Below are 22,270 nucleotides of genomic sequence, written 5' to 3'. Positions count from 1 at the left end.
CAAAGAAGGTACTGGAAAAAGATTTGCAGTTTTCAAGTAAAGATGAACTGTTTCTGAAATGAAATGTCTCAAGAGAGATGTGCTGCTTGAAAAAACAAAGAAACTATTTTATTACAACCTACCTGCCTGCTCTAGGAGCATCAACAAAAAAAATCACAATCTGCCAGCAAAGTAATACTATGTAAGACATAGGCAAGGTTTTCAAAGAATCTTGACTAGGTGAGTAAACTGAAGACTAAGTCCTAGGTTGTGCTAAAATCATTCTGTTGTGTATGTCCTCTTTCATTTTTTTTGTGAACACAGAAATGGTCTGTGGCCAAACTAGGCACCATAACAAGCACTGTATCACATGGCTGGTGCTGAACATAATAAGAGGTTATAATTACTGCAGTATCAATACTGACAATACTGGTGTTCAGCTTTCTGATTCATAATCAGAAAATGGATTCTGAGGAGAATGTAAGAGGAAAATGTAGTGGAACAAAGGACACAGAATTATTCACAAGAGCAAGAATATTTACTCATTTGGGGGAATCACATCAGGAATAGTACAGGTGACAAAATGACAAATAGAAACACTGACAGGTCAACGTACAGCACAAAGAATTATTTATATATCCCAAGTTTGTTGTATATCCCATGTTCCATATATATAGAACAGACCAAGGCATCTTTCTGAGTATCTTGGGGACAACAGAGAGAAATGCCAATATATGGCACACAACTAATAAAAGAGAAAATTATTTGTATATATGTATATAAATGGATTCTCAAATAGTAATAGAAGATTCTATATGATTATATTATACACTCATAAAATATGACATGTTAAGACACAGGCATCACTGCTGACTTAGCTGATCCACTTTGGGTGAATCCTTGCTGTCCTGTTGCATGAAAAAGGACTAATATACAAAATCAGGTTGGAAACAGGAGTCTGTGAGTCCTAATTCTCTGCTGTGAGGTATGAGGGAATATTCATGCCAACAGCTGACGGGAAATTAATTGGTGAGCCAGATAAGCTCTTTCTGCGGAGTGCAATTCAGAGAACCTAAATTAGACCGTAAATTTGAACCCAAATTATTTTTTTTAATAGTACTCCAGAGAAAGCTGTCTCTACATTGACTGTGCACCTCTCCTTTTTAGGGGAGAGTGCAGCAGGGAGGAAGGAATTATTGTTTTAAAATTAGGACAATTTTATTTAGTGAAACTTCAGGGGAAAAACAGTAACTCCGTTAACTCTTTTTATGATTGAAACTGTCAGCACAAAAGATATATCATCTGAATCTGCTTCTGATAGTCACAGTTTTCTTACTAATGCCACATGAACTTTCTACTAGTGGAGGTCTGTTGTCTCCAGTTAAGGGATTTTTAATTTTTGTATGATCTGTATAAAACAGATCTCCCTTTTTTTAACGTGCATTTTTTCTGTAGAATGTACTGAGCAGTCTACCTATTATTTATGTATTTGCAGTGGTGTGCAAACTCTGAATTAGTTACTCATTTCTTTTCCAGCTTGAACTATTCAATTCTTTTCATTCGCTTGTATTCAATGCTTCTGTGAATGTGTTTTAGCAAACTGGACTAGCTAAAAACAATGATCAGTTTTAACATGGGAGATGAAATTAGTCACTTTTTCAAATGTTTTCTGATTTCACAGCACTTGAATAACAAGCACTGAAGGATTTTAGAGAAATAGAACAATGCACCAGAGAATAGTGACTGAATATTTCAAGGGAGGCAGCAGGGAGGGACGGAAAGAGTGATGAACTCTTGGGGAGATGCTGACTTGCCCTCATGGGCGGCTGACACGAAAGCAGGTCTCCTGCAGGTCAGACGTGAAGAGAAATGGCATGTTGAGATGCACCTGTCTACAAGTTTTGTATCAACGTAATTGAAGGTAAAACCATTATGGAAGAATAGATAAGACACTTGTCTTCTGAAATGACAGTGACTCCAGAGAAATACAGTGATAACTGAGTCAACACAAGCAGCAGAAATTTATGTACATATTTTATGGTCAAACTTTGTTAGAGGACAGCTATTTTTCTATATAAGGATTTTCTATATAGGGATATTTCTGTAACAATAATGTGCAGCTTATTTTGCTTTGGATCTCACAGGAGGGTAACTTGTGTTAAGCAGTTAAAAACAACTGCTTTTTCTAATCCTTGAATATTCTTACTTGCGTATCAGGAAGATATATAATTTTCACCATGGAGATTTTCTGTTTTCAGCTTTCAAAAACAAGACCGTTTTAGGGAAGAATGCATTTCCAGACAAAAGAATGAAGATCCACAATTCGTAAGTTTTATAGGTGACTGCATATATTTGGGTATGCAAGTAACCTGTGCACATGGAACAACTGGAATCTATTTCAGACTTAAAAAGGGATTTCTGCTTTTTCAAGTAAATCAAGCACAATGTTTTGCTGTGTCTGGAATTACCTTTGTAAAAGAACTTTTTAACTTCCTTAGTGATTGGTCTGTTTTAGGCATTTGAGATTGACATCCTGTTTCAAGGCTCTTCAAGTCTTTTGTAAGAAAACATATTGAAAAAATAAATCTTATTTGTAGAAAGTAAAAAACCCTGTTCTTGATGTGGGATTGCCTGTTAGTAAGAATTCTTGTCAGTTCACTTGTCAGTGAGGTGGAAAAGGTGGTAGGACTCTACTTAAGCTAATTGTTGCATGATATTGTTAGTTAATCTTGAGAAAAGAATTTTCTCAAAATTTTATCAAGAGAAAATTGAGACTTCTGTACTTACATATAGCACAGCAACAAGTGAGGTCTTTGTGGTATAGTGTCTACAGTAAATGGCATAGTTTAGTAACAAATTGTGTTCTTTAATATCCTCTAAGGCTAGGCCTCTTTGTGAAGAAATGGCAGCGTTTTCTAAATGATTACTAAGATGAAATGGATTCACAGTATATCTTTCCATATGATCTTTTCTACCTTTCTGTACTAAAAAGCTGCTCTTGTGCTCTTGTTCTCCTTGAAAAACGATGGACTACCTGCAGTAAAGGTCACCTGACAAAAAGCTGAAAAGCAGGATGACTTGTCCCACTGACACCCTTTCGACTGTGCTGCTGGTCTGCAAATCCAGACGCGGATTCTGGGGGCTGTCCTTTTGCTAAGCAGGGCTTAAGGGAAGAGAAGAGAGTTATGTACTTCTGATGTCAGTTCTTGCACCAGAATTAGTTGCAAGGCCTATTTGAAAATGTCAGTGTTATTTTCAGGAGTTATGGAGATTTTTCTCTGTGGGATATGGTTGCAGATACTGGGAAGAACTCTGAAATAAAGTGTACATTTTAAGGTATTCAGGAGAAAAATCAAGTCTGTAATTCAATCCTGTAAAAGAGGACTTTACAATGCTTCATTCAAACACTTTCCAAAGAATTTTCTCCCCACAGCTCCAACACAACTCTTTGGATCCGTTTCTCTCAGATGGTTCCGCTTCTCATCCTCCTCTTTGTTATACCACTCATAGCCACCAGGAGGTGCCCGAATGCTGTGTATGAGTTACCTTCTGCTGGCCTGCCTTTCTACTTGCTCCATAACAAAAACACACTTGGTATCTGTTTCAGTAGAATCATAATTACAACTTAACTTTGCTGTTTGCACTTCCAAACAAGTGTGTTGGTGTCTGGGGATAGTTCAGGATTCTTTCCTTGGAAGAGAAGAAGTATACACGAGAAAGACACATTACACCATCTATCTGATCCATCCTTTTCCCTCATAGCATGCACTCATCTCTGAAGAATGCTTTATAATGTGTTGAGAATACCAGTTTGTTGCTAGGGTAATGATGACTATAATGAGATGTTACACAGTCTACATCTTGATTGCATTGCAGCATCAAAGATGGAACTGTGGAAATAGAGATCTTTCTTACTGAAATGTTTAAGCTGTGTCTTATTTGCTCTTGTAACCTCCAGGATTAATAAAAAGAGATGAGTGTGGAAAGCTACGTATCATGCTATTACTGTATTGCATACCTGCATTTGGTCTATGATGTTGAGTTGGAAAATATCTATTTGCAGTTTAAATTAGAGATGTATAGAAATAAAATTTGTACAGATCTCAGAGACATTGCAACTACAAAACATCCTATTAAAGTACAGATTATCTAAAGCAGTGGCAATATTTATAACACATGGACCTTCAAAAGCATGTTTTAGAGTGAACATGCCATTTTAACATCCCATAGAAAAAAATAATTAGTTAATGACAGTTGGTGACCCTGTGTGTGCAGGGGGGTTGGACTAGGGGATCTCTAAAGGTCCCTTCCAACCTTTATGATTCTATGATAAAATATGATCAGTTCTGCCTCGTGAGGTGATATTTACTGCCAGAGGTATTTTGACCAAGTGTTTGCCATTCTTGTTGAGGAGACATCATTAGCTTGAAAGATTTCCAAATATATGTTTTGGTATGTTGCCTGGGTTATGGTCAAACCTCTTAAAATTAAAGGGATTTTATGAGCTAGTCAAATTTGATTTAATAGTCACAATTCATTGAGGTTTTTGTTTTCAGGCTATCTGTATAAAACCACAAGGTGGACTTCACTGTCTTTAAATACATCAATACACCTTCTCCAAGTTCCCCTCCCCAATTTACCTATATTCTTGGTCTTCCCTGTTTAGCTGTGATACCATTCACCTAATAGCCTTGCATGACTTCATCCAGGGAGAGTTATTGGATGTTTGCCAGAGATGGGGGACCCATAATGTTTCTGAGTGGTTCCTGACCCCAGTGACTCAGATATGTCCTGTTCTAGTCATATGTATTAAAGCAGAAGACAGATAACATTATTGAACTGGAGCTGTTAGCTTCCAAAGTACATGTTCAATAGCTAGCAAATTAAAGAACTGCCACAAAATAATGTAGACAGCAGAAATCATTTTCTAAGCAAGTGGGGTAAGAGAGCTAGTAAGAAACACTGAAATCCCCTTGTAAATAAATGATAAAACAGACTCCCATAAAGGCATAAATGGCTTATTGCACTGGTTGAATACTTGTCTTTTGGGGTCCCAAGTAATAACAGAGTACTAGTAAGACAAGTTAACATTTTGCATTTTGGTTGATATGCACATTGTTGTACTTTACGTCATTATTTATGAAATCACATCTGTGTTGTGTTTTTTTTTTTTTTTTTTGAACAACTGACATCTGAATAGCAGCATACTACTAATGAAACATCTGTCAATGTGCTAGATGGTAAAAAAAGATCCTCTTTTCTCCTGAAACCTGTTCATGCTTAAAATCCATTTCCGTGAATCTGTTTGCAATATCCATTGCAACAATGGATTCAATGAGAGTTAATTTACATGCTAAAGCAACTCCACAGATACGGAATGGATCAACTCATCATTGATCCATTGTTGAACTGTTGGACTGGCAAAGATTTGGTCTTCCTACAACTATCTCTCTTCATTTTTTCAGATACTATGATAATACTAGCTATGAATCAATGACCTTTTATTTTTTTATTTTACCTCTTGCCTTTTTGCATGTTAAAAACAATGATTGATTTTTTTATAACCTTGTTTTAACATGAAGAGAGGTTTTGCACATCTTATAATTAACTCAATTTAACCCTTAACTGGTGAACCACTCATACAATTGGTTTATTATTTAACAGATACAAAGCAACATTATCTACACTTGCTACTGCAAGAAGATAGTGCAGATTTTTGCATTTTTATTTCAGGCATTTTCGTAGCACTCGAAAGAAATTACTTTGGTCAAGACTGTATCAGACTATCCTCTGTTATACTATACTCATGGAACAACACCGGAGAATTTCTTAATGACAAATGGGATTGAAAAGTATACTGACAACTCATTTGCTAAAGCACACAAAAGAGCTCATAAGCTAGATGTCATTAGGATAGGTCCTTTATAAACACTGGGTCTCAGGACACTGAAGAATATATGTGTTGCCTGAAAACACCAAAGGAGCATTTGCATATACACACATGTAATGAGATGAAAAAAATGTTACCTGCGTTCCCTCCCAGAAAATTAGCAGCTCAACCCATAATATAAGAGGGCAAAATATGAAGCGTGCTGCTTTCAGAAGAGCAGGCTTTTTCTCAGAAGCACAAGTGCACTTCATTATGTTTACATTTAGCTTTATTCTTTGTTCTAACATTCTTAGTTCATCTTCCATTAACTCAGTTAGACTTGCTAGTCACATACAACAATATGAACTGATTCAGTTATCATCTTGTTTTCCCAGACTATTCTGTTTGACCATTGTTCTCTCTGCTGAGCTTATATATCTTAACGCTGTTAAAAGTTTCTGTTTTCAAAACAGAAACTATATCCTAACTGATCTAGAAATTCTTTTCTTTTTTGATTAGATTCTGATGATTCTCATTTGCTCGTGATGTATCAATGGCACAGACACCGAACTTTTGTCTGCTTCTCTTCTAGAACACAGCTGAAACCTAAGCAAGCCAAACTGTGTCATTTCTTTTCATCTAGGACCAACCCATCCCGACTGTCCATCATTCTGCAGAATGGAGGGACTTATTTTCTGCATTGGGCTCAACATGCTTCACCATTATAAAGAAATATCCTCCTGTTATTGCTGTCCCCCTTTTTTTTTTTTTTTTTTTTTTTGACTTCATGTTCATGTTCGCCTCCTAGCTATTTTGCTTCTTCAAGCATTTAGGGTTTTGAAGCAGTGATCAGATGGACGAATAGAAACACTCCTCACCCACTACAAGAACTCCATCAGTTAAATATACAGAAAATCCTCTAAGGTACTCTATATATTTCTGGGGCATTATTTTACATAGATATAACACAGGACAGAAAACAGACCAGGAAGAGAAGTATAGCAAAACCATGGAACATGTCAGGGCAAAAATTTAATATGGGAGTACCAATAAGGTAAAGCATTAAATCTTGACAAAGCTGAGGTTACTGAGCTCACTGTCAGCAGCAGTTTTCTTTGTCATTTTCTTCATAAAATTTTGTTGATATCTCTGAAACACAAACATTAGGCACACCTTCATTATGTTTAGCTAAGGAACAAGTTAATACTCTTGGAGTTCAAGCTTAATCACTTTTAGTAGTTGCCTCCTCCTGCAGACATGAGACATTTGCCCTTTGTATGAAATGTAACACGTTGGGACCCATCGACACACTTCTTTCACCTGAAACTTTAGAATCCCAGAAAAAATGGCAAGAGAAATAGCTGTAAATGACACAAGTCATTTGATGTTGGTTTCTTAATCACTGTTTGGAAGGTCATGGTCTATATATATATATGTGCTTGCCTTTTGTGCTTTTGTCAAGCACAGAAACAGCAGCAAAAGCAGTAAGCAAAAGTGAGAAATGCCAGTATCATAGAATTCTTGTTCTATGTTCTCATTGTTTGTGGATGTGGATGGCGAATGCAAAATACAATGTTTGTAAACACAGTCGTAAAACTTGCCATAGGCAATAAGAACATGGTTGAAGAGACTATCTTTTGGAGTGACGGGAATGGCAGGGGTAGGAAGCATTGAAATGCTATCCGTAAAGAGATAGCTGAAAGGGAAAAAAAAATCTGTAGAAAGTATTCTACTAAGCTAACATAACTTTATTTTGAGTTTATAGATTTTTGAGTGATTGCTCTAAAATAATCCTGGCTTAGTTAAACATATTAACATTTTCCTTACTATGAGAATAGTAAAATATGGAGAAAATACAGTATCAGAAGCAAAAGCTTCAGTCTTACTGTAAATGTAACTAGCAGAGGAAAAAAAAAAACATACTTAAAACATGATTCTGCCATCCACATTCCTGTTATACAGGAAGAGATGTTACAACTACACTGCCATAAAGGTGTGACTATGCTTGAACTAGCTATTTTAAAATTGCTCAGGTAATAATAGTAGTTGAGATGCTGTAGTACGATTTGGTGCAGACTAGCTACACACATAAGGATACCCAGTCTGTGTCTGTATTGGTAAGTAAACAGGCCTAGATCTGTTCTCGATCACTGAGAACAGACACTAAGAAACATCTGTAGAACTGCAGGATCACAAGTTAGCTGCCTTCTGAGAATCTTCTGCAGTTTATGAATGGTCCCTAGCCCTGAAAATTTTAGCTGGCAAGGGCCAAACACATGCCAGAGAGCATGCTAATAATTCACAAGCAAAACCAAAAGAGTTCTAGTGGCTAAGAACATTCCCTAGAATTGTGCAAAATGATGGCTCTCCATCTCTCCACCTTGCTTTTTGTACAGTTTTTATTGGAACTGTTTCAGGTAAATCTAGGGCTGCTTATAGATGCTAGAGAAATATCCTAAATAAAGAGAGTGAGCAGAGTCCAAGTGAGGAAATAAGCATTCATATACTTTTGTAGAATGAGAAACATAAATAGCCTTTTACTGAACCAAAATTAATAGTGCTATTTTCCATCAAGGAGACACACTTCAAAAAGTCACAAAGGTCTCCGTGCTTTAGAAATGAAAGAAAACAAGAAGAGAAATAGAGGGAGGAAACAACTATAAAATAGAGGTGAAAGGTTCAAATGTGTTTTATTTCACAACATAGAAGGTTTAGGAAGAAAGAAAATGTATAGAAATAAGAAAAGCATGGAAAGAAAATAAAGAAAACCAAAGCTTTAATGTACTGTAATTATTTATGCCACTATTACTTCTTACTACTACTCTTTAGTGATGGTGTTCTGTGGATTGCCAGTAAAACAACACTATATAAAGGCCCTAATATCTTATTTCTTTCTGGTGTTAGTGCCATACAAAGCGGGAAACAAAATACCAGGAGAAACAAATGAACAACTAATAAGCTTAAAGGTAATAGTATTTTCAAAGCAAATAAGCTACTTATGTAACAAGGAAGATGGGGCATTTGTCAGTCAGTATGACAGCAAGGCTTTCAATTTCCAAACAATAACAGGTGAAAGAGTTACTATTACACTAATGAACCACAAGCATACTGCTGGTTTGTTTTTTATTAACACTAATAAATGAGCTCATAATACTGATGAGAGGTTTGTTTGTTTTTCTCTCCTTTTTTTAAACACATCTCACAAAAGAATTCCAAGTGACAAATACTATGATACATATGGTAGAAACAGCTGTGGCCATAAAGATGTTTTGTTAACTGATGATCAATCTATTTAGGAAGCAATCACACCATTAATTAGTAAAAGTTTACAAACATTAAAAAGTGCATAACATTTGAAACCACCACCAACAGAAAAATATATATAATATATATATATATATAATATATAAAGAAAGTGACATCACCTCCTATTAATAAAAAGAAAATCTTCTGACTTTGATTGGTGCTTATGTGATTGCCATGGTTTATTTGTCAGTCACTCTATACTCACCTTAGTCATAGAGAGGCACAACTGCCCATTTTGCAGTATTCAGCCTCAGTTTGGGCCTCATCTACACATGAGGAGAAGGGGGGAAGTCTGCCAGCATAGCTACTGCAAAGTAAGCTATTCAGTTAAAGCTGTTTTAAGTAATCCTCTGGCTGGACAAGCTCTCCTGAGTGTCCGGTAGGGACTGTCATTTCAGAATAGCTGAAACGGGAAAAATCCAATCTTTGGGATGCTAAATGCCAAGTAGAGACTTTCTCTGTCCTCATCCTGACCACAAAGTTGCTGTAGTAGCTTCTAGCACTTGGCACTTGGTTGCATCAGTAACCAGATGCTGGCTAAGCCTCAACCCAACAGCCTCATCAACAGAGATGAAGGCAAGGAACAGGGCAACTAGCCCCAGTGGCTGGGTCATGATCCACTAGTTTAACTACTCTGCAGTCTAAAAATCATTCCAGAATAGATGTTTGGCAGTATCTATGCTGGTTATTTATTCATGTATAAACAACACCCATTTTGACAATGTGAACCAGAAAAATCTCTAGCACCATGGAATTCATTTGAATTTTAAGCCATATAAGGTTATAAATGTATCCTTAAAACTACCATAATAGTAAAATAATTGGACTACCATTTTAAAAAAATAGTTTGGAGAAAGATTAATAAATTGGGCGTAAAATTAGAAAAAAAGGGGAAGAATAATGTAAGAGATTCAGTTCAACTCTTTGATATGCAACTAACTACAGGCAAGTGGCAAAACTGTACCAAGGACACAAAACACACCAAATATTCACATTAATGAATCGTTTTGAAGGCTCATCTAGTAACAAATTAGAGTTTTGCTGAGTCGTTTATGTTTAGGCATAAGTAATTTAGCTGTTGACATTTTAAATCTATCATGAGCACATCACCACATTTTGCAAAAAACAGCCCTTTCAAAACGAGTGGTAGAAAAATTCACAGTAACAGAAATATTCTTCATAAGCAGTTGAGAAGGGGCAGTGTGGAGCATCTAAGTTGTACAATACAAAAACCATTGTAAATAACAGAGCTGTAAAACACAGACGCAGAGTTCTAAAAACAGTGCTTTCTTTACAGTTCTTTTAATGGGTGAACACTTTGGCCAGAGAATTTTAAACTCTGAGGATCACACAAGCCTTTGCTTAAGATACACTATCGATCCTCTGACGTTTCAAAGGCCATTTGCTACAAGATTTACCTGCTCTACTTTCTAAAAGTATTCCCATCAAGTAGTCACTGTGAAGGGATCCATCTGATGACTCTATCTCCAAAATCAATACACGTTCAACCATTGCTTATGACAGAGGTAGAGAAAATTCTGTCTTCTGCCACAGCTTGTACCCCCATTTTTAACGTTGTGTTGAATGGGTTCCAGCAGTGAAGACACATGCACTTTCTTTTCCATAGGCTTGCTCATGGAAACAAATTTGTTCCAGCATGCTCCTGTACTCTGAAAACATCCAGCAGCTGCTCCAGTCGGTCAAAGTCGGATGTCAGCTTTCTTGCTTTGCCGTCTCCCCTTGGGTTTCCCCAGTTTGCTCACTTGGATTTCTTTGTGCATCTCCTTCTCCTTCTACAAAGACATAAGAAAAAAGATGGGTGATTCACTCCCAAACAGAGAGATTCATCCATCACTCTTACAAACAGAAATTCAAAGCTAAATCTGTAATTATAAAATCATTTACTACTGATACACAATATTTTTTTATCTCAAAAGACACCTTCAAAATCAAATTCCTGGCTGCATCTCCCGCTATAATTTCAAGTAACACCTAAAATAAAAGAAGTTTTCAGAAGTGAGAGTGCATTTTTATATATTTATTTACTATAAATATGTAGGAGAAAACCCAAGTCTTAACAGAGTTTACTGAAAAGAGATGAAAATTCAACAGGCCCACACTGTGTGTTCATTTTAAGTACCACATTCCATCGAAGCCTTCAATCCAGCTGTCTCACTGCAAGCCACAAAATGATCTGAGGAATGGAAGATGTTTTATAATGGCAAAAGCAAGTAGAAAAGTCCTAAGGACTGTCTAAGGATGGGTAAGAGGTGGCTTGGTAGTGTTTGTAAGTACCTACATACAAGGTACTGTATGATTTCTTTTGAGTAATGATTCAAGACCTAACATGTTCAGGTCTTCTATGTTATGAAGAAGTCAAAGCAGAGGTAGCAGCGCCTCAACCTTAATATATTAGGTTAATATATTAGGTTAATAATTTATGATTTCCTGACTTCAAACTGCACAATACGTTTACAACTTTCTTTCTGTTTATTAAAAGAAAAAAATGTAAACGCTTTCTCCCTTCTACAGACATGAAACAGCAACTAATGGAAAGAGGTTCTGTTGCAAAAGGCTCAAATTTTGTACTGCATTTTATGCAATACAGCTCAAGTATTAGTGATTATCAAATTCAACCTAATGAGAAGTTATAGGAAGTGTTAATTTACTACGGTGAGGTTTGTTCTGATTCTCTTCATTATGGGTCAACTTAAAAATAAAAATGTTTTGCCATTCACTTTCTCAGAAACCTGAATATTATCAAATCTGGAGACTTTCTTTGTTTCTCAGGGTTATCTCCCACAGAGAAATGATTCCAACAGGATGGATCTACATGTGAATTCCTGCTGGACAGAAATCCCTTTTGCGTGATTTGTCCATATGCTTTCTACAAAGCCTCCTACATTTGTTCAGTTATTGCAAAAATACAGATGAGTAGAATCTGATATTTGATTTCCTTTCTACCTGCTCTGTAGTCCATTCATACTGATAACTAGAGAGTCTTTAATCCATCCCATACTTAATGGACAACTCAAGTTTTGCTGAATTCTTATTTAAATAAGTCAAAATTAAAAAGATTTAAAAAAAGAAAAAAACTTCCAAGGTATTTGTGTATAAAAGAAAAATCATTTGGACAGAAAGCATAGACATGTAACTACCCAAATTAAACATCAAGATTTACAGAAAGAGAACAAAGGTTCTAATATCATCATCATCATGGCTAGGCTTCACGAACAAAGATATGGGAAGGGCTTTACCCACATTTGCTGCAAGAGCGCTGATGGCTAATATACCATTTCTTTAAAGAGATTCTCAATAAAATGACACACTTACTGGCCTAAATCTGTTCAATCTGTAATACGCTTCTTTGGATTTACCAACTGTATTCTACTGATAACTGTCTAAAAATATATTTGAGAAAATAATTTTGTTTCTGGGTTCTGAGAATCCAAAAATTGACTAAACACAGTCTAGAATCATTTCTCCTTCAAAACATAATGACTCTAAGCTCTTAAGAGTAACAGCTGTAATTATTTTGCACCATTTTGGTTCCAATGAGCAGAATAATAATAATAATAAAACACAAAACCAAACAAAAAAAAATACTGTATGCTACAACACAATTGTGTCAGTTAGTAACTTAGGAGTACCTTTTATTAATTCTACTAATAGGCAACTCTTAATTAATTTTTCCTCCCAGAATGTTCTTGACTTTTCAATATCAACCACTGTTCCCAGTGGTTACACTTAAAGCATTTCTACTGTAAGTTAAATTCACTTTTAAGGACAAATTTCAATAATCAGTCCTTCAGTGCAGATCTGTACAGTATCTGCACTATCCCCAGTTTTTCAGAGACAGGAGGACCATCTCAGATTTTACTAGAACTCTTCTTTTACAAGCCTCCTTTCAACTTCTGCACTGAGTTTGTGTTCTCCGGTACGTCCACTAATATCCCAAAAAGCAGGTTTAGACTTGCAGAGGCTGGGGCTCATTCTTCATTACACTTTTTCCTTACCACTTTGTAAACAATCACCAAGTATACTAATAATATAAAACTGAAGAATATTTCACTGTACCTAATTTAAACTGCATGACTTACCAAAAGGTGTGCTGGTATAATTTTAAAAGCCATTTTGAATACTTTTCTACAATGATTAACAGTTACATAAGGAGAAAAAGGGACAAACTAAACAGACTCCTGAATTATCTATTCAAATTTAGTCTTATAATTTTTTTAACCATTCTCATCATGACAGAGCTAATGGCATGAACAAAATTTTTACTGACATACTACAGGCACTATGTCACACTCTTCCTATGGATCATAGGAAAATATAGTCCTGTCTTGCAATTATTCCAAAAGCTTTAGTGAAAAGTAGGGATAGTGTAAACTTTCTAAATATTCAATATAAAACAGTATCTTGATAAGTTTAAATATGAGGCTGAAGAAGCAAGAAAGAGACTGGCACTATGCATTTCAAATAAAACCTACAACAATACCTACAGAATAACTATTTTTATCTAGGGCAAGGCTCTTCACCATACACTGTCTCTTCCTCCTGCTAACTGAAGCTCCACAACGAGTTGAAATTAGAGTAAGAGTCTTAGAGTTAGGAGTGTATTAGTGTTGATCACTTTAAAAGAGAACAGGACAATTTAACTGGAAACAAAATCCAAGTACAAGTATAAATGAACTGCTATTGCTGTGTCCTCTAGCAGCTGAGAACAAAGTTAACCTTTATAATAACCTTTTAGGCGGAGACACAATCTCTCCTGCAAGCTTCAAAACAGAGCTTCCATTAAAGATAATCAAGAGAAGTTGGCTCTGTCTGAATAAACACCTTCCAAACTAGTCCTTTTTTTTTTCCTTACATTTGATTTTCTGTAATATTTATTCCTACATGAACCCTGCCACCAGACACTCACTGAATAAAGTCTTTATCTATTTTAATAATATGCTGTACTTGCAAATAACCATCATTCCTATTTGTGCAATCTGGAATTTGTATTGCAGGCAATCCCAGCTGATCTCCCAGCAGCAGATAAAGCATTTGAGTCTTGCTGGTGAGGGATAAGGGAATAATGCATGCCCTAAAGCCATGTTTTTTTGCACTACTTTTTCATTGCAGTTTTAGATAATAATAAATACAAAATGTACTCACCTGCCTTGCTTATATCAAGCTCTGATAACTTTAAGGCTAGCTCACTAGAGTTCCCACCCGTGGAGGACACAAGTATGTCATGTAGTGCATTTCTTCTACCTGTTCTTCCTGAAGCAATAAAATCTGCATATGTAGATTCCACATCAGTCATTGCTAACAAATATCCACATAGCAATACCTGGATGAGAGGAAAAAAAAAAAAAAAGAACAACATTTAGAACATGCAAAAGTCAGAAGATGTTGCAGAACAGGAACAGAGGACTAGGCAGTTCTCCCTGTGGAGAAGGCAGTTACAATTTGCCAGATATGCAGTAAGCAAAGGAGATGACTCATTAGAATTTGGCAAAATAAGAGAAAGAATGGAGTAGAAAATAACAACAAAAGTGTGTGGATTTTGTGCAAAATGTATTCAGCAGTAATCTAAACCATTTTATATGCTTCATAACTGCTAGTGAGTACTTTATGAAAGCAATGACCTCATCTTAACAACACATTCTCTATAGAGCTGTCTCTGCTTTTAATATTAGCTGGGAAGTGGGAGGTAGGCAGGGGGTGGAACAGAGTTCTTCTCTGTACACGCAGAACATAAGGAGTAAGAAAGCATAAACGGGCAATGCTTTCAGACACAGGTCTGTGTGCTTGAGCACAGTGCACTTCCAGCTAAGTTTTATTATTTCCTTTCCTGCAATAAGGTTAATTTTGCCATTGTATAAAGACTTCTTGAAAGTCTTTTTTTTTTTTTTTTTGGTGTGGTAGCTGCACCAAAGTGAGTGAGTTATCAAAAAGTCACTAAAATCAGTGGAGACACACTAATTTAGAGCAAGCAGAAGAGCTGAACTACAATGAAGGGGGTTGGAAAGCTATGTCTGCAAGCTAGAAATAGCCTAGAACTTCTTTTCATAGGAATCTAACTATTTTTCATGTTATTATGAAATAACATAATGACATGCATTAATAATGCCAAAGAGACCAGGAAATTTTTATTTCATCCTTTCCATCCCTCCCGGAGTATCTGATGTACTGGGAGTTCATTTTTTTAAAATACAGAATTGTAACCAGAAACCAGAGAGGAAGTAGGCAGGAAAGGGAGGGAGAGACAGGTTTTTGTTCTGATGATCATGCTTCTTTTATGGTAGTTTTGTTCATACTCACACAAGGTTGTCTGCAAAAAGCTAGATTACCATGCTTCAAATTAACTATCCCTCCCCTTTTATTTTTTGGATGTAGGAGAAAATGGAGTAAGATCTCTGCTATAGCAGTACTCCGAAGAAAAGAGGCAGTAGGGAACCACTACACAAAAGCAGCCCCCCTACAGCTATATACTTTATTTCTGTGCAGTGTTTCTCTGTTTTTGCATACTGCAGAGAAAGGACGTAGCCATAAGGGCAGCCTTACACACAACTGCATGGAGTGACAAGGTTTAGCTATTATTGTAGAGCAGCTCAAAGTCCATGTTTCCGTAGAGCGTGCAAATCTTTTTAACCCAGTCCTCTTGCATGCAGCTGGTGGACATTGCTGCTTGCAGGGCATTCTTCAACACAGTGACTCCATGCAGCAGCAAAAGATACAACTTCCTCTCCTTTAGAAAACCGCATTTTTTGATGAACACCTATCTATTTTTAAAGCAAATACATAAGATACAACAAATAAGAGTTTCCTAACCCTCAGCTTGGAATCTTTGCAAATCTTGTTCTTTCTTCTTTCATCTTTAATCTAGTCCTAAATTCACTTTCAACTTTAGCAGGGGGTCACATCTTGAGAAATCAAGAAGAGAGTTCTGCATCATATTTTATTTAGACTAAATATATCTGTATCAAGTATCGTTGCAAGACTGACTCTTTTAAAAAGAGGCTTGGAGCTATCAAGCTTCAGGTCCTATGCCAAATGCTGAATGGCTGTCAGGATAATTTTACTCTTGCAAACAAGAGCCATGAAACAAGAAGCTGCTTTGAAACAAAACCAAACCAAAACAAACAAAAAAAAAAACAGGAAAAAACAAGGAATGGAAAGAGGTCAGCATTGACCAAAAGCCTGACTGACATACATAAAATGGCGCAGTGCCTCTTAAATAGCAAATGCCGTAATGGGCATGAGAGGATGTGCATTTCTCCCTGTAAAAAGTCCTCCTTTGGAAACACTGAAGCAAATAAGAAATTTTTCATTTGTTCTGTCCCCAAAGTGTAGAAATTTCAAAGCCAAATATATCAACCAGCCTGTAACATGCAAAAATGAGGAAAACCAGTGAGGATACTTGTTACCGTGAGGTAAGAAACCTCACAAATCTTCAGATCTTTCTGACCTTTTCAGCAAAAACAAACAAACAAACAAAAATATCTGGCAAGATCAGAAGACAAAAGACCTTTACTCAATCGAATTATATTTGTCCATGCCTGTTACTTCAACTGACTTGCAGAAAGGAAGTGCAAAACCTGTAATTAATCAAGGTGTAGCTGAGATTTTAGCTTTAGTCTTGCACAAATCCAAAGTCACTTGGGACTTTTGGTGTGGGGGGACTGCACGAACTTTGCACTCCACAGAGTGTTCTTCTGTGAGATTATATCTCTTGTGAGAGGCTCCATAAAAACATGAAGAGCACTTGGGGAATTATCAAGCTTGCTTGCTTAATTTTAGCAATAAAAAAAGCTATAAAATAGCAGAAAAATGTGCTTGTGGAGAGCATTACTTGAAAGATTTATTTTCTATAGGCTCAATGTGGAATTACTAGCAACATTTTGATCAAAAAGGATTGTTTTCAAACATACATTTATTAACACTTCCAAATATTCCTGCCTGTATTTTCTCTTAAATGTCAAACACCATTCTGTTTTGTATTGGCATTATCTTGAGACATTACTGCATAAATATGGAACGTCACTGACATCACCAGAGAGCTCCCCTTCCAATGAATGGCTCAGTGCCCAGCAAGCTGCAATTATTCACTGAACCAATCATTCCCTCAAAAAAAAAAAAAAAAAGACACAGCAAAATGCCCTCATTACTTCAGTCCTTGTTGGAAAGAGCGGAATTTGCTAATACTACTAATAGTCCATAAACCTAATTTGAATTTTTTAACTGTGTTATCAGATTCTCCTGTGTGCAAGACTCTCGTCCCAGAAATTCCAGTATTAAAGAAATAATAATAATAAACTCTGAAGAGCTGCAAAAGCAGCTCCTGAATGATTTTCTGATGTGCTATGGAAGGGCATTCTTCTGCATGGCATTTAGCAGAAATAAAAAGGCTGCTTTTCCGTTTATCGAACTGGCAAACTAATGCAGTTCTGTGAACCTCGGGACTAACAGAACTTGCTATCTCACGGTCTTGTGGACTGGGAAGGTACCATCCCCATCGGGAGCTTCCTCAGCTTTGCCTTGGCTTTGCCCCAGGTAGAGTCATTTTGCCTGATTAAACATTAGAGCTTGTGTTGTGCACTAGTAATTTTCAGACAGCAGTTTTCCTTTCCTCTGCATATTTCCATAAAACTTCTGGCAACTCAGGTATCTTAGAGACTTCTGTCCCTTCCCCCTTCCCACTCCTTCCTCCCACAGGAATTTGTGAAGGACTTCAAGAATTATGGAGAATGAGGAAGGGAGAAAGGTAAGTAAGTATAATGGACAATACAAATGCAAGATTTGCTTTCTTGGATTTTCAACTAGTGTGATAAGGTATCCAGAATAAACATTAATAGTACACAGATAATACACACTGTTACACTTGCAGAGGCCTGTATTTCTATAGAATTGGAAACTGAAGGGATTTTACTGGTAAGCTTCAAGTTAACTAGAACTGGTATCCAGAGAATTCAGGAAGGGAAAAAACAAATAAACAAACAAAACAAACAAAAAAACCCTTTTGAAGTATGATAGAAGGAGTATAATTAATAGGTAAAGAAAGAATCAGCTTTCAGAAAGCTCCCTGAATACTTCTTCGTCTCTGCAATCCAGTTTCTGTGTTAAATTTTCCATTTCCATACTATATATATATATATATATATTTGAGGGTTATATATATATATATATATGCATATATATGTGTGTATATATAAACAGATTCCTCCAATTCCTAAGGTAAATCTCTGCAGGTTCTTTTTTAAAAAAATTCAGAAAGTGATGACTTTGAATGAAACCTCAAATTGACTGGATGCCATAATAATTCCATAAAATCAGGTTTTACACAATGAATTTATTCTCAAGAGTTTGGAAATGAGAAAACAGAAATGTGACACAACAACATATATTAAAATCAGTGACTATTATAGTCTATGGGCTAGTAGTACCAAGGCTGTCAGTACTGTTTAATGACTAGCTACTAATAGAACTCCAAGGCATTTAATTATTATTATTACTACTAAAAAAATAAGAGAGAATAAGAATGGGCATTTAACACATGGCTTGTCTGTAGGATTTGGCATATTTTGTTGGCTAGTACAAGAAGCTACTGCCATTTTCTTGGCAAATTTGCAATGTAAGACAAACAGGTATGATCCTACAGTATTTACTTCCCCTCTTTCTCCATATACGCTTAATGATGGGGATTAATATGGAATTTTCATATAAAATTCTAGCAGGCTTTGGCTGCTAAATGTTGTATCATGATTAGCACATTATTTAAACATAATTATCTATATTCAGCTTTCATAAGGGAATAAAAAGAAAGAGAACATGTCATTTAATAGTGTGTCTGTTTTGGAGAAGGTATATAATTATGCTTTTAAAATTAAGTGTGGTTCCAAATCTAGCCTTAGCTTAGAGACAGAGCTCTTTCCAGTGAGGAGACAGCTCCCTGCCACATGAAGAAAGAATTTGTACCTGGATTTCATCAAGTGCATGTTCTGCTTTATTGACAATTAATGAAATAGTAACAAATTAGCAGAAATATACTTCTGCCACAAGAGATGGTATCCTAGGCACTATACAACAGTGCTCCTTTGGGATGGAAACACACACACCAGTAGAGCAAGAAAACACTGTTAGCTTTTGAAAACCAAACTGTGGACAAGTGAAAGACATCACTTGAAAGGGCCTTGTTTGTGTCATTGAGCTGGCTATTATTTTATTTGTGTTTTCATCTGTGCTCTGAAAATCTGGTATGCAGTTTTGACACTTCTCACATTTCTATAATGCCTGAAATGAAATGAAATGAATGAAAATTCTGAAATGAATCAGACACGCAGCATTTTTAAGTGTTTTATTTTTACTGTGGATATAACATATGTATTATTAGTATGAAAAGTATCTAATAAACGTCAACTGATAAAATGATAAAACAAAATAAAAAAGAATGAATCCAGATTTTTCAACTGGAATAAATTATAAAACTCTGTTATATCTTTTTTCAACTGGAATAAATTATAAAACTCTGTTATATCTGCATTAAAAAATTATTATTGAGGTATTACTACTTGGATATCCAAGCAATATCAAAGCAAATAGAGACCAATGAAGAGACCATAAATTCAGCTAATGTATTTTACTAGGACCATAACTATCTGGTTTCTCATCTACTACTTTCAGCCCACAGATTCAGATATCTCTTTCACTATCCTATAAAAATAGGGAAATAAGAACAATAACAAACAAAACAGCAGAGATGATCAAATGAAGCAACACAAGGCTTTAATTCTTTGCAAGATATATACAAATTATCATTCCAATAGACAGCTCTTGAGGTTGTTGGGAATAATTATAAATAACAAAAACATTTTGGTAAGTAGAAATAAACACCCATGAAGGAACTAAATCAGGATATTTAATTATTCACATGGACTCTTTATTTTAGGAATGGAAGAAAATGAACTACCATCTCCCATCAGTAGTTTTCAACATAATCTCTTCATTCTATACACTAATAGTGCATTACATGCTAAAATACACTAATGTGTTTGAAGGTTTGTTCTGATTATATTGACAGCCTAAAGGGAGGTTGTTGCCATGAGCTATAGTATAGGAAGTATAGTATTGTATAGGACATCATCTCCCTCCTAAGTAAGAGATCATGGAATTGTCAATGAAACATACCTTTGAGAAAAAGAGGCATCACTCTGGTACATGACTTATTTGCAGTTGATGAATGAACCTCTTGGTTTCTGAAGGGGAGGAGAAGGTAAATGCATCGCTTCAACACGTGGCTTCTAAGACTTCTATAAATGATTGATCATATTGCTATAGCACCTCAAGCTGTAAAGACAGATCAGGGCCTCAAGCAAGATGGGAGCTGGCAAGCTCCTCATGTGATACATCTGGCAGCCTTACAGAGCAATCCCATAACCAGCTGAGCTGTGGAGAGCCTGATTTTATAGGGCTGTGAAAGAATGAGGGCATATACATGACATCGCAGTTTGTTTATTTAGAACACAGTGTGGTGCTCCTATCCAAGCAGCAGGTTTAACAGAGTATTTTAAATAAATACGCTGTTTCATTCAAACAGAATGAGAGTCCTCCTGGCCTTTGGGGAAAGTCTGTCCACCGGGCCTCTCTGTGGCAGTCAGTAGCACTTCTTTGGGAGGAAAGCAGGAAAGGCAAGGACAAGGAAGAGTATTAAGACACAAAATACACAGTTTGACAGTAAAGAGAAGCACTTCCTTGACTGCTGTATGGCAGGAAATGCCCAGTCCATTGGGAATTCAAGAAAAATTGGAAGTTTGAAGCGCTTTGTGCAAAAAAAAGAAAACCTTTGTGCAGAAAAGTACAGTCCATGCCCACTTAGCACCAGGAGGCTTACTGGAGGAAAAAAAGAAAAAGGAAAAAGAAAAAAGGGAGAGAAAAAAAACATAGCCATATGGGCTTTGATCATGAAGCTTCTCTGTATCAACCTGACTCTGCCTCAATTCAGAAGGATTCTCACTGCAAAGCAAGTTACTGCTCACAGACACTCCCCTCATTAATAAGTGACAGTCTGCACATCCTGCAGTGTGTTAGAAGTATTGAGAAAGATGATCATGTTAGAAAAGCTACCTAATTTTATGGTGACTAACTTTGGAGTTAAACTCGTAACAAAAATAGTCACTACTGTGGTTATAGCTGTTATATCCTGCCTGGTCATGCTCTGTACAACAGCATGGGTACAGATTTAAAGGAAGAGGGGGGAAGGAAGAACAAAAAAACCATGAACTGTCTTGGATCAAGGACCTGCAAACTTCTGGGGCCAAACTGCTGTGAGACACTGTAATTCTTGTAGACAACTTTCAACTGAACATATATATATATATACACACACACATATGTATATATATGTATATATAAACTTAGGCAAGTTTTAACTGGAGGTCCTACAGCAAAGCAATTTGCTGATTTAGACCTATGTGTATAGGTCTAACCATAATGAGCAACTGCACAACAGGCAGTAATGGGCGACCAGTCACACCTGATTTACTGTCACATCACTTCCATGTCCAATGTCAGACAGAAACTTAGTGTTCTGGAAGGGACCAAGAATGGGCTTCATTTAAGTCATTTTCAGTGCCTGTGTACACATATGTAGGTAGGTACTTGCATGCAGTGATTCATCCAACCTATATTAAGTGTTTGTCTATAAATGAATGCAACTTGTACTGTAGATGTGCTTACCTCTTTCTCATAAGTATAAAGGAAGTCTAGAAGGTGGGCCAAGAGCATTACTGTACAGGCCTTAATTTAGGTGGGATTAATACTATTCTAGATGTCATGAAAAGTTCAGGTGGCCAGAATCTTTTTAATTCAACATATATAAATGTTTAGGACCTCAGCATCATAGTTTCTTTGCAGATATTCATTAGCTTATTAGTGCAACTGCTTTCTAAGCCAGACCAAAGAACTACTCCCAGGGGGTGGGGAAAGGAGGAGGTGTTAATCAAAGCAGAAATGGCATACAGACAATATGCAGCACATTTTGCCATATATTTTTCCAGTTAAATGGGAACCAGCTGTGTTTCATGAGAAATGCCTCCATGGTGCAGGAGGAATCCATTCATGTACACA

General features: G+C 36.3%; 1 protein-coding gene across 3 annotated transcripts in view; it reads right to left on the bottom strand.

Annotated features, from left to right (window-relative positions):
• Window positions 1-10,158: 10,158 nt before the first annotated feature.
• Window positions 10,159-22,270, bottom strand: part of PKIA (cAMP-dependent protein kinase inhibitor alpha) — a 38,410-nt gene continuing 26,298 nt past the window's right edge. For all 3 annotated transcript variants that reach the window (XM_088527223.1, XM_088527225.1, XM_088527224.1), the window contains exons 2-3: window positions 14,318-14,495; window positions 10,159-10,947 (exon numbers count right to left, since the gene is read on the bottom strand). In XM_088527223.1, the coding sequence (XP_088383349.1) occupies window positions 10,868-10,947; window positions 14,318-14,468 (231 nt within the window). In that variant the 5' untranslated portion in view covers window positions 14,469-14,495 and the 3' untranslated portion in view covers window positions 10,159-10,867. The remainder of the gene's footprint in view (window positions 10,948-14,317; window positions 14,496-22,270) is intronic.

This window comes from Tinamus guttatus, unplaced genomic scaffold (assembly GCF_059628265.1).
Source record: "Tinamus guttatus ecotype Peru unplaced genomic scaffold, ASM5962826v1 Tinamus_guttatus_pri_ptg000266l, whole genome shotgun sequence".
Taxonomy (NCBI): Eukaryota; Metazoa; Chordata; class Aves; order Tinamiformes; family Tinamidae; genus Tinamus; species Tinamus guttatus.
Note: the sequence above shows the minus strand (reverse complement) of the source record. Positions and strands in the feature narration are given on the sequence as shown.